The sequence below is a fragment of the Rhinolophus sinicus genome, linkage group LG05 (genome assembly GCF_036562045.2).
Source record: "Rhinolophus sinicus isolate RSC01 linkage group LG05, ASM3656204v1, whole genome shotgun sequence".
Lineage (NCBI taxonomy): Eukaryota > Metazoa > Chordata > Mammalia > Chiroptera > Rhinolophidae > Rhinolophus > Rhinolophus sinicus.
Window position 1 is genome coordinate 145704167 of NC_133755.1, and position 16468 is coordinate 145720634.

The window sequence follows — 16468 nt, forward strand, 5'->3', positions numbered from 1 at the left end:
TCAATGATGTATACCTAGAGCCCAATGGTACAATGCCTACCACTCATAAACATTTACCAAACACTTAGGTGCCAAACACTATGCTAGGTAACAAAAAATGGATTTTTTTAATTAAAGAAAAATAGATAATGGAAGTAAAATATTGGTATAATGAGCAATTTGGTGTTCTTTTTATGTAGATCATTCCCATTCTTAAAATGAATAACCTTATACAATAACTTCCACTTTGGGGGCGGCCAGTTGGCTCAGATGGTTAGAGCGCAGTGCTCGTAACACCAATGTCGCCGGTTCGATTCCCACATGGGCCAGTGAGCTGTGCCCTCCACAAATAGACTGAAAACAACAACTTGACTTGGAGCTGATGGGTCCTGGCAAAATACACTGTTCCCCAATATTACCCAACAACAACAAAAAATGCTTATAAATAAATAAATTCCACTTTGTAGAATATTATTTTGCTAGTGTGCAATATGAATATCCTTAAAGTAGAAATAATAATTAGTATCTAATTGTAGCTTTAGAAATTATCTAGAATGATCACGTTCTTCATTTTTCAATGCACAATTTGAGGGAACTAATTAAGCTTTCACTCAATAAAACACTACCTAGGAGACTTCACATCTTCACCTTTTACTCAGTATATATATATATATATAGAGAGAGAGAGTACATATGTGTATATGTATATAAAACACATTTTATCCAGTCAGAAAAATCATGACTCTGTAAAGTCTTTCTGTGCTCAAAATGCAGAAATATTTTTCACAATATGAAAAAAGAGGTTGTCAACTCACCATTTATTGCCTGGCCTCAAATTAATTTACCAGATTCATTCAAGCCAAGAAGTGATTGAATCTCAATTACTAATCAAGTTCATTTTACGAAACTCATCACTGAAGTTGAAATTCACTCTTCACCCCCCCCCAGTTCCTATTATAAAAGAACATGTCTAACTGAGTTTAAGCAAAAGAGTTATGTTTCACTGTTACCACATTACTTTTAGGTCCATCTAATTAAGAACAGCAGCAGAAAACCTTAGTATTTGATGTAGTCATACCAGTTATTGCTACTACCATTATGACATCACTAAACACCTTATGGTAATGCATCAACAAGGAAGAGGAAGATTTAAAGCTCCAGGCACTGAACAAATAACATTTTTTCAGATCATGTGTCTTCCATAACATTTTTATTTTTAGCACATTTTAAAAACTGTCATACCCTACCTTTAAATGTTAATGGCTGAATATATTAATATTTCATGTATAACAAATAAACAGGAAGTAACAAATTCAGTATAACTAGATATAACTACTCAAAATATCACTATACCATACTAGATTTTTGAAGCCTAAAGGAAATTCATCCATTCTTCACCCAACTTTGAAACTATTATACATTTTGAATAACAGGATATTCTCAAACACACTCAACCAAATGCATAAAAGACATAACACATGTTCTATTTAAAATTAACTTTCTAATCACACTTTCCAATAGAAAAAAGGGGCAGGGGTTGTTTGATTGTATGGAAATATTCATCTAATTTTCACTTATAATATAGTTACTCTATAAAGCTGAAAAATTGTTGATAAAGTCATAATAAAATTAAATCCTAAAGCAAAGTTTAAAAGTTCAGTATTTTCCAAACCACATGTTATTATTCCTATTTGTTTTTATTGTTATTACCTTAAAAAGAAAGTTTCCTCCAATCTTTTAGAATATTAGTTCTATGTTACCTGTGGTTTTCCCTTTAGTTACATATTTGTATAAACAAACCAGTTTTAGGACACCTAAAATATCCGTTTTCACACTGGCTCTCGGGACTAAAATGATTGCTGATAAATTCAATCAGAAGTCTGGTTTTCTTTTTTTCAGAAAAGCCCTAAAATCGCTCAACTTAGTCAAAAGGCATACTGGACAATATTTCAAAAATACAAATTTTCTTCAAATTCTCAGAAAGGAAAAAAAATCCCTACATGAATCAACTGAGAGGTCATTATCTTGACCTTTACCATCTGTTCATTTGCTACGGAAACCACACTTAAAAGTTTTTCATCTAATGTATAACTTTTTAAAACTAAATTTTAAATAGAGAATAAACATAACAAATAATTACTATTTGTCACTATTACTGTGAAAGTAATCAATTATCAGCATAGAGCTGAAAAAAATTCCTGACTTACAGTTTGTCACTGTCAAAGCTGAAATAAAATGTATGCTTTGTAAAGATATACTGTCCAAATTCCTTAAACTGGGGTAGCATTTATAAAATACCTTCTTTCATTATATTCTTTGCCACAGCAAAGGTTTAGAGACTACAATATAACCTGTCTTCAGTTAACCTCTAAGCACTGTTTTCTTTCTCACAGAAAACAATAGAAAAATTGATACAATGCTTTAGTGATAGTATACCTCCAAACATATTATTACAAATAAATTTTAAGAGGTTAGGTTACAAAGGCATTACGGATGACTTTTGACATGTATGAATTATTGAAACCACTCCCTCTAGCCCCTTAGGGATAAAGAAATATCTTCTCACTCACTGAAGTTACTTTGATTTCAGAATTTGTAAATACACAGTAAGTACCTCTGAACTGCTGTCTCCTCTTCTTAGGACAAATATTATACATTTTAGAGAAAATAATTCCCTACTTATATTGTTATCACGAAACTCATGCCTACGTTAAATTCTATCATTTCTAGAAGTGCTGCATGACCAAATTTAACAGAATGATTTCAAATCTAACCCTGGATTGCTAAAAAGGTGGATCTTGTGTTCTCACCAAACACACACACACACACACACACACACACACACACACACACACAGAGTAACTATGTGAGGTGATGAAAATGTTAACTAGTTTGATTATGGAGATCATTTCGGAATGTATACATAAAAAGCATCAAGGTGTACAACTTGAAATTATATAAAATTTCTATTTGTCATAGAATTGCATTATTTGACACTTTAAGTAGCAATCTGAGTTTGTAGCTGATATTCTATAAATAGCAAAAAATATTACCAGCAAAAAATCACTTCTAAATGCTGTTTCTGTTCTGTTTTGTAGTCTTGAAAATGTTTACAATAATGTCAGTTACACAATTACAGAGCAAACATTTTGTGGAACAACGTTGCTTAATAGTTGAGTTCCAGAACCATTTAATATTGTAGAAAAATGTATATATGTGAATATGGTAGGTTTTTTTCTGGATAAAAGGTTCATATAACTTTCAGCTTCTCAAAGAGGTCCAAAACTCAATTAAAATTAAAATGCCTGGAGGAAATGTCAACATTAGACTGCTTGTCACAGGCAACCCAAGCCTATTTTTTTCATCCCATATCAGGGGAAGATTTATCCTAATTTGGAGGCTCCTACACAACTTCTGAGCGATGCAGGCATGAAATGGCTGTCCGACACAAACAGCTCCCTTTGCACAGCCAAGGCGGCAAACCCCAAATTTTGCTTGAAGGGGAAAGGGGAAGGATTAACACTCTCGTTGCTCAAACATCGGTTGGCTCTTGCAGGACGTGTCATCCCTTTACTCCGAAGAGGGATGCGGGTTGGTGACCAGATTTCAGCGAGGGGCTGAAGTCCCCTTGGGAGTCACTTGCAGCGACGGCATCACAGCAGCCCCCCCCCCCCCGCCCCTAAAGTAGAGGCTGCGGGCGTGGGCGCAGCAGACCCTGGCCCCCCGGAGGCGCGCTCTAAATCGCTGCCGCGCAGCACGGTCGCAGCGACCTTCCCGCAGGGGCTCCCCGGAGCCCCGTTATCCATGTCCGCCACACACCCCACGAGGGAAAAGGAGAAGGACAAAGCCCAAACCAAGGAGGCCCCGGAGAGCTTCAGGATGGGGCGTGGGGGCCGTGATGCGGGGCGGACGGAGGCCCGCCAGATGTCAGCCGGCGCGGCCGCGGGGCCGGCAGCTGGGAGGAAACACGCCGCGCGGGCGGTCGCGCCGCGGCGTCGGGGCGGCGGCCGGGGGCAGCCAGGCCTGAGGAGGAAGGGGAGCGGCGGCGGGGTCCCGAGGCGCCGCGGTCGGCCGCGACCCCCACCCTAGCCCGGGGACTGTCCCGTTACTTACCCGCTGGGAAGCTGCGGGCTCCGCCCGGGCTGTCTCGGCCGCCGGCCTCAGGGGCCAGGAAGCGCCCCCACATCGCGGGCGGGTGGGCCGGGGGCGCCCGACTCCCCACGTCCGTTCTCCGCCGCCTTCGCCTCCTGCTTCTTCGGCGGCGGAAACTTGTGCGAAGCCTGGGCCGCGGCGGCACCGGCGGGAGGGCGGGTTGGCTAACGGCTGCTCAAAGACCGGCGGGGAGCACAGGGGCCAGATTCGCCGCGACTGCGGCGGCGGCGGCGGCTGCCATGGCCGAACCTGCTGGGCTGAGGCCCGGGTCGGGGAAGCGGCGGCTCCGCGAGGACGGCTGCTCTGTTCCCAGCTGAGCTCCGGCTCAGCGGCTCCAGGCGAAGTTGCAGCTGCGGCTTCTCTCTGCCCCCTCCGCCCGCGGAGTCAGAGCCCGAGCTGGGCCGGGGGCGGGGCCTGGCGGGGGCGGGGCCTCGGGCGCTTACATAAGGCGTGCGCTGCGCGGGGCGGAGACTGCGGGCAGGTCGCAGTTGGTACCCTAATGAGCTTTTGCTCTGCAAGTGGCGGCTAGTTCGGCCCGACCCACCAGCTGCGCCCCTCCTTCCCCATCCGGCGCCCTGGGAGATGAGAAGAGGGCGATAACGTGGCTCGGGGCCCTTTCTTTCAGTACCCCCACTCCTTTTGGTAAACTGTCATGCCCTCCGGGGCACCTCTCCGAAAGACACCTGGAAGACCTGCCTTCCCAGCACTATTGCTGAGATAAAGAGACCAATCCAGGAAGGGTTGGGGGACTCCCAGTCTCATTTGGAATTGGGATTAAAATCATCATAATGAGTTACACAAAAATCGTTTATAAATCATTGCGGGGGGGGGCAGGGGGTAGAAAAGAGGTCGTTTTCCTTAACTCGAACATTCAATGGAGGGGGAGAGAAGTAAAACAGCTGCAACACAGAGATGTGCACAGTTAAAAGCAGAGGCAAAAAAATACCCAAAGGTGATTAGTACCAGGGGGTTCAGGGAAGAGCTGTGAATTTTAATCTAGTAGCCCAGTTGTGGGGACAGAGTCCCAGAGAGCAGTTTCCAGGCTCTTGGCCTCACATGGAAAGGTGTTGGGACAGGTAGTAGGTGGCCATCATCTGTAACTCACTGGCCATCAGCTGTTACCAGTTAGCCATTAGCCACTAATATAACGACCGTGGCTTTGCTAGGAGGTTGGTTGGCAGAGAAGCAGACGGCAGATTGCGGATCTTGTGGCTCTTGCTTCCTGTGTCTCCAACCCAGCCACCAGCAAGAATATAGTGGTATGACGCCCCTACCTATGGCTCTGTTGGTGTTCCTTTTTGGCCTCGCCATATCCTGCATTCTTGTGTGGACGCTGCATCACACCAATGTTTCAGATACCAGAAAGGAGTCAAAATGGCAGCAAAGTCTGTAATGGGAGTGTAATTCCTTTTACCACCCACACTGTCATGTTCCTCCTCTGCCTGGTCAGTTCTCACATTTCACCTGAACCCAGATGGCATGAGCAAGTATCCGAGGAAGGACAAAAGGGTGTGGCATCCACTTTTATAAATCTTACTTCTCATTGGCAATATTATAATCCTTCAGACATTTAGATACAAAATAGGTCATTTAATAAATATTGGTCGAGCACTGCTAGGAGGAATAGTCTACTCTTGGCAGATGAATCAGAAGTAAACCACAAAAAAGTCCCTACGCTCAATAGGCTTTGAGTCCAGTGATGTTTTTACCTGTTTTTGAAGTTTGCTAACAAAGTTTCCTATTAACTGGGAAATACTCCTTCAAATTTTTAGAGGTTAAATTTAGAGGTGTGTAGTCTATCACTTACCACATTTGTGTTGTAATTCATCTGATTGCAGTTTTACATTTAGTCTCCCTCTGGTAGAATTCCACTTATTTCTCCAAATTTTAAGCAGTTGGCCAAGGTTCAACTTTTCCTGAGAACAGAAATTAACAGAAACATCAAAGAAAAATGGGATTGTTTTCTCTTCCTGATTTAAATGTGCATTAGCTCATTTAATAGGACACTTGAATAGGTTCAAAAAGAAACCTAGAAATATAAATTCCAAAAAGAATTATCAGAAGCTATAAAACTACAGTTGACTGTGAACAACATGGGTTTGAACCATGCAGGTCCACTTATACGCATATTTTTTCCATATACATACAGTCAGCATCTGTATCCCCAGGGCTTCAAATCTACAAATTCAACCAACTGCAGATGGAAAACAGTATCTTCCATCCGCATTTGGGTATCCGTGGATGTGAAGGCTGACTGTATGCATTGTCCTACGCCATTTTGTATAAGGGTCTCTGTGGATTTGGGTACTCTGCAGGTTCCTGAAACCAATCCCCCGTGGATTCCGAGGGACCCCGGGAGTCAAAAGTTATACCCTAATTGCCACTGGGTAGGAGGAGTCCATGCCCCTAATCCCTACATTGTGCAAGGGTCAACTGTATAGCAGAGTATCCTTTTTTTCATGATTTATAGTTACTATAGTCTCATATTAGTTACATTTATTAAATACCAATCATTTTTATACAGTTCTAAGAAATGTATGAACTATTACTGCCATATCTTGGTCCTTTGTGATTTAAAAATATACTTATTTGTTATTCCAAAACTCTGCTAACTTCCACTCAATTCAAAGCAGTATTTTTAAAAAATCATTTACTCAGGTTTTTCTACATGATTTTATCCATGTGAAAGGCATGCTATTACACACCAAAAAAAAAGTATATATGAAGTTGACACTATATAAGATATTTCAATGTGTTTTTCAGTTTTTCAGCGTATAGTAAAAACGTGTTGCTATTTTTGGCAGTTGGCAGCAAAGATAAAATATTTTTGCGTTCCTACTATTTAAACTTGGAAGGACAGAACTCTAAACCAATTAAAATAATTGAAATATTAAGTGAAAATTTATATGAAGTAATAGTATACGAAGTAAACTGTAACCATCCATTTTTTCAATGATATGGATTCTGAGTATATACTGAACTAACATTTCCCCCCACATCTGTGATACACCCAGTATCCATAGTTCTCAGAATGATTAAATTTATCATAGCACAAGATCGTAAGCAGAGATAATACAGTAAGTTATGAAAATAGTGACTTTGTATGTGTGTGAATATATATAAATTTGTTGCTTACATGAAATTCAGATACTTAATGTTTTGTGAGGGACTTTTAAAAATATAAACTAGATCACAAAGAGGAAAATAGTACCTAAAGCACCATATTTAGTATCAAACCATGTTAAACTCTTCATTTAAAATGTTGCATTCAAAAAAAGATTATTTAAAAATGAAAGATAAATGTTGCATTCATAAATCTTAAATTCTTTGGATACGAATCTCTAAACAGATTAAGTTGAATTATCTTACATGTAGTTTTCTTATATAAATTTATCATATTTGACAAATTACCAGAGAACTAAAGAGTGATATAACAATGGATAAAAGTAATATTTTAAAAATAAAAGAAAATCTTGTACATAATATGGGGAAACCTCAAGAGAATTTCATGTTTACAAAAATGTAAAATAGCAAAACCAACAAAATGTAGAAAAATTAAACCAATCAATAATAATTGAAATAGTTCCTAAAGAACAATTGCTATTTAATAGAAATAGATTTGTACATAAAGTCTAAAATTCCAAGCAACAGTTCATTCTGGTGTATCAAGGGTGTAACAAGGACCATAGCATATGAGTATAACCTCTTCTAGACCATAAAAATGACAAGTTAATGAATTTATTACGGGTTGTTATAATTTCAAATAATCATTTATAATAACAACAAAAAAAAAGAAAACTAAGAAACTGTGTTTTGATGATGGATTTGAAAATTTTAACTAGATTCCTGGCAGACACATTCAACTATACAAAGGTGAATAGGAAACATATAGGTTACTTAACCTGTCTGTGCTTCAGTTTCCTCATTTGCAATTTGGGGGTTATAATAGTAACTACCTCATAGGATTATTGTGGGGATGAAATGAGTTAATATTTGTAAAGTGCTTAGAACATATAAGTATGCAACTACATTGGTAATATAGACATGCAGTCTAGAAATGGAGCTCTGAGAAAGAATAACATCCATTGGTATATCCAGGTCAGTTATAGATGATGCTTTGCATACATGTATCAGAATGGAGTAAACTACTGATTGACATCTTTTCCTGACCCTTTGAGGTTACTATTATACAAATTAGTCCAGGGATTATGGTGAAATGGTACACTCTTGAGAAATATTTACCAAATTCTTTGGGGCCAAACTTATTGATGCCTTCATTCTAGGCTGTGATTCCCTGAACTTCCCCTGTGGATGTCTGCTCAGCTATTGGGTTTCCTGCCCTGCCTGGCACTACCAAAATAGAGGAAGGAAGTTGTGGAGAGGTGGCCAGATGGTTTGTCCAAGCCAAGGAGGCAAGGACACCTTATCTCAAGTCCCTGATACCTGGGAGATACAGAAAATGAATTCCACCTGCACCTATGACTCCAGAGTTGGGTTGCAATGGCCAATGAGAAAATAGGTAAGATATGTACCACTGAATCACTGAGTAGTGCTTTGGCTGGGAGGTGAGGCTGGGAGGGATGGAATTCAGCCAAAAGATGAGTCTTCCAAGGGACCATCAATGTTTACTGGAACTGCTTAGGACTGATGTCTTTGTCAATGGAACTTATTATGGTCACTATCTGGTCATACCATGTTTCCCAGAAAATAAGACCTACCCTGAAAATAAGCCCCAGTTAAGATCATCAGCCAGAGGGACGCATTTTGTACATTATGACAATGTTCCAGAAGATGACATGACTGTATTTGAATAAATGTAGATTGTTGTACATGAAAAAATAAGACATCCCATGAAAACATGCCTTAATGCATCTTTTGGAGCAAAAAATTAATATAAGACCTGGTCTTATTTTCAAGGAAATACGGTATAAGACCCGGTCTTATTTTCGGGGTAACACGGCACTAAACCTATAGAAAAGATGCAAGGCCATTCACAATGAAAGACAGCAATCTTTACAATGTATAAAGAGACAAATTCTTCTCTGCCTGTCTTCCTTTTCAGACACCAGAGGGATAAATGGAAGGAGGGAAGTGTGGAGTTCAAGAAAGCAGATCATGCCTTCACTAACACACACACACACAGAGAGAGAGAGAGAGAGAGAGAGAGAGAGAGAGCCTCCTAGCTAACCTGCACTGTAGAGAAAAGGACAGTTTAAATAACTTCAAATGTCCAAAACATTAGGGCATTGGATTGAGATGTAGTCAGTGGGAAGGGGGGTTTTCAAAAGAGTACAGTTGGAAACAGTTAGTGGGGAAAAATAACTTAGAATATATACTTTCAATGATTTGAGACTTCTCACTAAACCAGTTACACATTTTCTGTAATCCTCAAAACAATCTGTAATCAACAGTTAATATTAGCTCCATTTTAAAGACTGAGAAAGAAGATCCAGAGAAGTAAGGCCTACATGCAGTAAAGATGTCTAGAATTCAAATTTAATCTATATGACCCAAATCTCATGCTTTTCCCATCATGCTCTTCAACATGTTGCAAAACAAAAATTATAAGATGTTTCTTCAGATGCCATGTGAGAAGGAAATACCTAATTATAGGATTTCTGTATAGTGTTTAGGGTTCAGCTAAGATTGGAAACCATGGAACATTAATCAGTGATGTGTGATTTTCTTTAGCTGCAGCCAGCAATCTGAGTATAGGAATAAAGAAGGCAGATAGATAAATAGGGTTTTGCAGGGTGGGCACTTGGGGACAAAGAGACAAGGAATTTACGGATATTGGCTGGAGAACTGATGAGGTGATAGGGAACTGAGGCTAGCCTATCTGGAGAAAAGAGTGAAATCAAGGGAGGGCTGAATGTTGAAAGAAGGTTAGTGGTAAAACAGAGGTGGGGCAGTGGAGGAATTAATCTGTGAGGCAGCATTGGAGTTGCAGCTCTCTGATCTCTCAGAAAGATCTTGATGTTCAGCTGCAAGGAGTGCAGTTGGCTGATAGCCTCCAGCTATCAGCACCTTTGGGATCTGCCTCAGCTCTTCAGTGGATGCCACACTTTTCCTGGATAGCCCCAGCCAGTGACTGAGCACCATGGAGACACTGGGGCCTGCCGTTCTTTCCCATGCAGAACCTTCTAATCATCAGCCTGTTCTCTAGCTCTCCGCTGGGCTGACTGAGACCTTGTCAGATTTGCGTTGTTGTCTGAGCCTTTCATTTCCAATCTCATTCCCTTTTTATCTTTTACAGGTGTTACCCTCCAGTAAACCTCTTGCACTCCTAACTCCATTTTAGCATCTACTTCCCAGAGAAACCAGCTAAAACAATCTGTGAAGATAAAGATATAAAGGAGTTGGGTTTTCATCTATTTATTTAGTTTAAATAGTAAAGTGAGGGTTCCATAGAGCATGATGAAAAGATTTCTGAGGACAGTAAACCATAGCTGGGTCACCAGGAAGGTGGCACATAGCAACATGGACTGAAACCATCCAATAGTATAGATAAATAGCGCCTTACATTTTGAACAGCAGAGGAAGGCAGGATTGAGAGGAACAACAGGTTTAAATGAACTCAGAATACACTTGGGCACACATGAAATTCAGGGTAAAAAGTTCTCAATAGTCCTGACTGGGCTGGTCCTGGCAACTAATGTCCCAGTTAGAAAAATTTGCCACTCTCCCAAGTACTTCCAGGAGCAAAGTATAAATGTGTGAAACTTATTGAATTCGTTGATGTCAACAGGATTTTAATTAGTTAAGAGTAATTAATTGTTTACAACTTCACTATCCAAATAATTTTAAAACATTAAGACAGTTTTCATAGTAACTTCCTTACTTCTAGGTAGTAGAAAAGAATTCAATGCAATAACTCTGTTAAATTTAGTACGCTTTCATTCCAAATAATTTTCCCCATATTGCTTACACAATGGAAGAATGACGGGATCTCTGAAACTGCAAACAGAGTTAATAGCACTAAAACAATACCTAAAGTGATCTAGACTAGTATAAGGTAGTATAAGGGTTGGAACTTTTTGCTAAAATTTCAATGGAGATCTGGAATTTTAACAAGTATAATATATTCAGAAAATGAAACACAAGTCCAGCTACACTTTTCAGTTTTTGGGGGGAATAAATTACTTATCTTTATGCTTTTTCTGATTGTAAAAATAATACATATTAACAAACAGAAAGAAGATAGTATAAAAATATTCACTACTGAGTTATTTAGTAAATATTTGTTGAGCGCCTAAGTTGGGCCACTATAACCCCTTATAGCTTTTGAATATCCTATTGTGTAAACATACATATATATTTATTAGGTAATAGTGGTTTGGGTTTGTTGTTTTTTGTGTGTTTTTTTTTAACCCCAGTTACCTCTCAGAAAAGATAGAGTCACTTTGTACTTCAGTTCTTACAGTTTTTCATATTATGGGTCACTCTCTTAATTACTTAATTTTGATGAACAGCATATTGATTGGAAAAGTCACTTAGCCTAACATAAATTAAATCTGTAAAATATGGAATGTGCATTTTTTAAAAAAAGATAAATGAGCTTTTAAAATGACTTTAAAATGTAGTACAATAATTATTTTGTTGTAGTGGAGCTAAATATATTTTAAATATGACAGTGGAAAAAGCAACATATCTAAATTAGTATATTTTATAAATATAAGTAAACTAATATTCTGTGGACATTTATTTCCCTTACATCTCAAAATTTTAACATATCAAGCTGTTCCAATCACATTTTTGAAAATGCATCTGAAAACAAATGGGATCTCCTTATATTTGGCTATATCTAGGCTAAACTAATTAAAATTAATTAATTAAAATTCGTCTTTTTTCCCTCTCTAGTTTGAGGCATAGACAAGGTATTTTTTAAACATTTCTAATATTTTGTAATGCTGTGTTCAAGGAATCTATATTTAACACACTACTCAAAGCTGAATTCAGAAAGAATAACATCTTACAGACTTTTCTTACAACCCAGTAAGACTTAAATTTTTTAAAAAAAACATAGCAGAATAGCTAATTTGTACTTTCATTCTAGTAATTGAGATGTTTTGCTCTTTCATGTTGTATGCACCTCAAGTCACCAATTATTGAACTGCAAATGAAAGTACAAAAAAACTACCCAAATATCAAATACATTCATTATCATAAGTTCTCACAGAGAATATGAGGTGAATTAACCATGAACAAAGCATCTACAATTAAATTTTCACTCTTCACACATGTACTGTGAATGACGACAAAATACGTATATTTGATATACGTGAAGTAATATGATGTTTTCCTAATTGGGATACAAATCTTTATATTAATTGGTCTTGATATTAATTAACTAGGTCCTTTTTTTTTTCTGTTACAGATAATTTTCTAATGAAGTTATGGAGCAAAGTGTAGCCTGAGTAAAATTGGGCAAGTTACTTGTACTGTGAAAGATTGATAAAGGATAACTGTTTTCAACTGAGGCCAAAAGATAGCGGTTAGCATTTATTTTCCAGGGGACTCGGGGCATTTGATCAGCATTGGGGGAGAATAGAGCGAAAAGGCATTATCTAGAGCATTCCGTGCAGCAGTTGCCTGAACACTGCTGCCTTCTTTGCTCACCCTTGGACATCAGTCTGGTTCTGGCCAAGGCCCAAGAGCTAAGTTTCAGATCATGGCAGGCTTAGGAGAACAGTGCAGACTGGAACATCTAATCCCACCCTGGCTTGCCCTAAAATGGCCCCTGAATTTGTCCAGCTCCTGAACCGGCTGCCCAAAACTGGTTCTAGAAAATCGAAGCATAGAAGAGCACAGCCACGTTTGCCCCAGTTTCGAGTTTGGGTTTTACCATATTATTTTTTTAAAGAATTTTCATCTTCCCATATACCATCTTGTAAAACAGATTGCTTAAAATTTCTTGGAGGAAATGAATCATAGTCAGCAAGCAGATGAGAGTGTGCATATCCGTGTTTCCAGGGCAGAGGTAGTTACTACCCTTTAAGTACCTACCTGCTATGCAGGATGCCGGTACGAGGCACTGTAGTGTTTCTGTTGCCTTTTCATGCAGATGGTCATGATGAATGTCGTTAAAATGTTTTGGGACATGTGGGCATTCTCCTGCTAATATAACCTCTATTAGGAGGTAACCCTGTAGGCTATGAGGGGTCTTTCTGCTGCTGTGGCGACTGCTGGCCTCCAGGAGAAGGTGTCCGCTGAAGGAGGCCTCAAGTGAGAGCCAGTGAAGCTCATATGTCTTGATCCCTTTTCAGATACTGGCAAAGGGCCAGACCCAGAGTACTGCTACAGTGAGTAGCTGGCTAAATTGGCAGATAGCCAGGTGAGGAGCAGACTTTCATTTATAAAGTGATGGTTTTCATAGACTCCCAGTAACCATACTGCTACTTATGTGAACCCTGCGGTTTCTGGAAGAAAAAATGAACTAGATTATTCTCCTATTGGAATAAAACCAAAACGAACACTGGATGTAGGTTAGCAGGATCTATACTAGTCTTTTAAAAATACTTCAGCATTTATTTCACTAAACAGCCTTTGCAATATCCTGTGTCCGTTAACTCACACTTTTCCTGACTCTTGAGATGTTCTCTGCTCCCTCCTTTCACCAGGCCCCCAGGGCTTTGTGATATCTGTAACTGCCTCATTAACCCTCTGAATCTGGTTTTCTTATATATGATAAGCAGAATGTCACTTAATGTGAGAGATGTCAGAATATTCAAAGAAAAAAATGGGTATTGATAAACTGAGAAAAATATGATTACAATAATGTGACATCGTAAAACTGTAGTTTAAGATTTGTATAAACAAAACTGATATTTATTAATGTTTCCTATTATGCATACAAGAGTACACTATAATCTATATCCAGAGTACTTCTTTCTTGTGTCTTGAAAAAAATTAAAAATAATATTTGTGAAATAGTTTAAAGTATTTTAATAAAGTTTATTATTTTTTAATTAATTTTTATAAATAATAAAATTTTAATCCTACTCCAGCTAACTATTAGTAAATACTCAGGTTCATTATGGGATGATTTTAGTTAAAATGTTTATGATTAATATATTAAAATGGACTGGAATTTGGATGCAGGAATTGCTAAAGATCTTTATTTTGTCTTATTAAAGAAATCAGAAAAAAATATCAAGCCTAGAGATCTCAAATAATGTACGTATATAATTATATTATAATTAGCAACATTATTTGTTGAACTTAAGAGTATATCTTGTTTTATAAAAGCAATAAATATTTCATACAGAATATTCATGAAAAATAGAGAAGGAAAACAATTACAAATTAGAGAGAAACTGGGATCTATCTATGATTGAATTAAAGAACAGTGGTAAAACTACTTCCTAGACCTACTGTATCATGAAATAACTTGTTAGGTTTCAGAGGTGTTGGAGCTGCAGCAAATATATGCAAAATGTGAGGTGTTGGCACCAAAAACCCAGGTTCAGACATAGCTCTGCTCCCTGCTAGCTGTGGACCTCTTTGGCTCATTTGCTCATTTGTCAAGGGGAATTGTTGTAGTACTATTTCATAAAGCTGTTGTAAGTAGCAAACATGATCATGTTTGATAAAGCGTTTCACAAGTTTTAGGTAATCTAATCTTTTTAGGAAGGACAGGAGAAAATAATTCAAAAGAAAAACTGGAGTAATAATGAAAGGTATTATTGAGTGCTGAGCACTGTGCCAAGAATTTTACTTGCACTGTCTCATTTCATCTTTATAACAACATGATAAAGAATAGTAGACATGGTTATTATCTCCATTTTATAGATGAGGAAACTGAGGTACAGAGAGGTCCAAGAAGACATGTTTAGCAAGTGGAAGAGCAGAAATTCAAAGTCAGTTCTACCTGATTCTAGAACCTGAAGTTGATTACTAACTTCATTAGTAATCAAAGATTTAACAATTAAAAGGTACAGAAATGGGGCGGCTGAATGGCTCAGTTGGTTAGAGCGCGAGCTCTGAACGATAGGGTTGCTGGTTCAATTCCCACATGGGCCAGTGAGCTGCACCCTCCACAACTGGATTGAAGACAACGAGCTGCCACAGAGATGCAAGAGGGGCGATGGCCGGATAGCTCAGTTGGTTAGAGCACGAGCTCTCAACAACAAGGTTGCAGGTTCAATTCCCACATGGGATGGTGGGCTGTGTCCCCTGCAACTAAGATTGAAATTGGCAACTGGACTTGGACCTGAGCTGCACCCTCCACAACTAGATTGAAGGACAATGACTTGGAGCTGATGGGCCCTGGAGAAACACACTGTTCCCCAATATTCCCCAATAATTTTTTGTTTTAAGATATAGAAATGGAAATGCAAACGAATGATAAACATTCAATTCTAGCTGTCTGTGGAGAGGAAGGGAAAAAGTGAAATTGAGAAGGGGTTATACAAAGACTTCAAAACCACAAAAATAATCATACTCTTTGGTTTAGTAATTTTCTTTTAGGGACACTGTCATAAGAAAAAATATCAAAATATGCATGTATATATACATATTAATACATACACTGAGAAAAACTATATGCATAAAGATGTCAACTACAGTATTATTTATTATAGTGGAATATAATAAACAACCTAAAATTTTAACAATAGTCAATATTATGCACCCTTTAAAGTAATATACTCATATTTATGAAGGCTATATAGCAATTCGCAAAATGGCTGCGATGTAACATTAGATGAAAAAAGTCAAAATATAAAATTGCATATCCACTGGAATTAAATCAATGAAAAATAAAAGCATAGAAAAAAAGTTTAGAAAGAAACATCCTGAAATAGTGCCTACAGAATTAGTGTTAGGATGACGAGATTGTGAATACTTTCCTTTCCTCTTCCAAATTTTTGAGAACATTGGTTTCTGGCATATTGTTTTTGTAATGTAACATTATTACATAGTACAAACCCAGCTTTGGAAATACTGAGATATATAAAAAAAAAATAATCTAGAATCCAAGGGAGAGGATGAAGAGTTCCAGGAAGGTTGTAGACAATGCACAGTCAATGTAGGAGTTCAGAAGAAGGGGAGATGCATCAGGCTGGGGTCTTCAGGAATGCTTCCTGAAGGAGGGGCTGTCAGTGGGCTTCAATAATTGGTAGAGGAGGTAAGAGCTGGGGACTAGGAGAGGACCTAAAGGAAGGGGGCGTCTGAGCTGCAAAATTAGAAAGATGGAGATGACTGCAAGAAACAGCTCTTCATGTCATGGAAACTGTTATTTTCAGGTTTTATCTGCTGATTTTTTTTTTTTTTTCAGAAAATGTGGTGACTTTAAAATTGTCACAGTTGAATTAATTCCTCAAAACAACTGGTTGTA

At 38.4% G+C, this 16468-nt stretch overlaps 1 protein-coding gene across 2 annotated transcripts in view; it reads right to left on the reverse strand.

The window, feature by feature from the left end:
• Positions 1–4517, reverse strand: part of CEP85L (centrosomal protein 85L) — a 108361-nt gene extending 103844 nt beyond the window's left edge. The window contains exon 1 of one of the 2 annotated variants that reach the window (XM_074333489.1): positions 4093–4517. In XM_074333489.1, the coding sequence (XP_074189590.1) occupies positions 4093–4165 (73 nt within the window). In that variant the 5' untranslated portion in view covers positions 4166–4517. The remainder of the gene's footprint in view (positions 1–4092) is intronic. The other variant, XM_074333490.1, reaches the window with a different exon arrangement.
• Positions 4518–16468: the final 11951 nt, after the last annotated feature.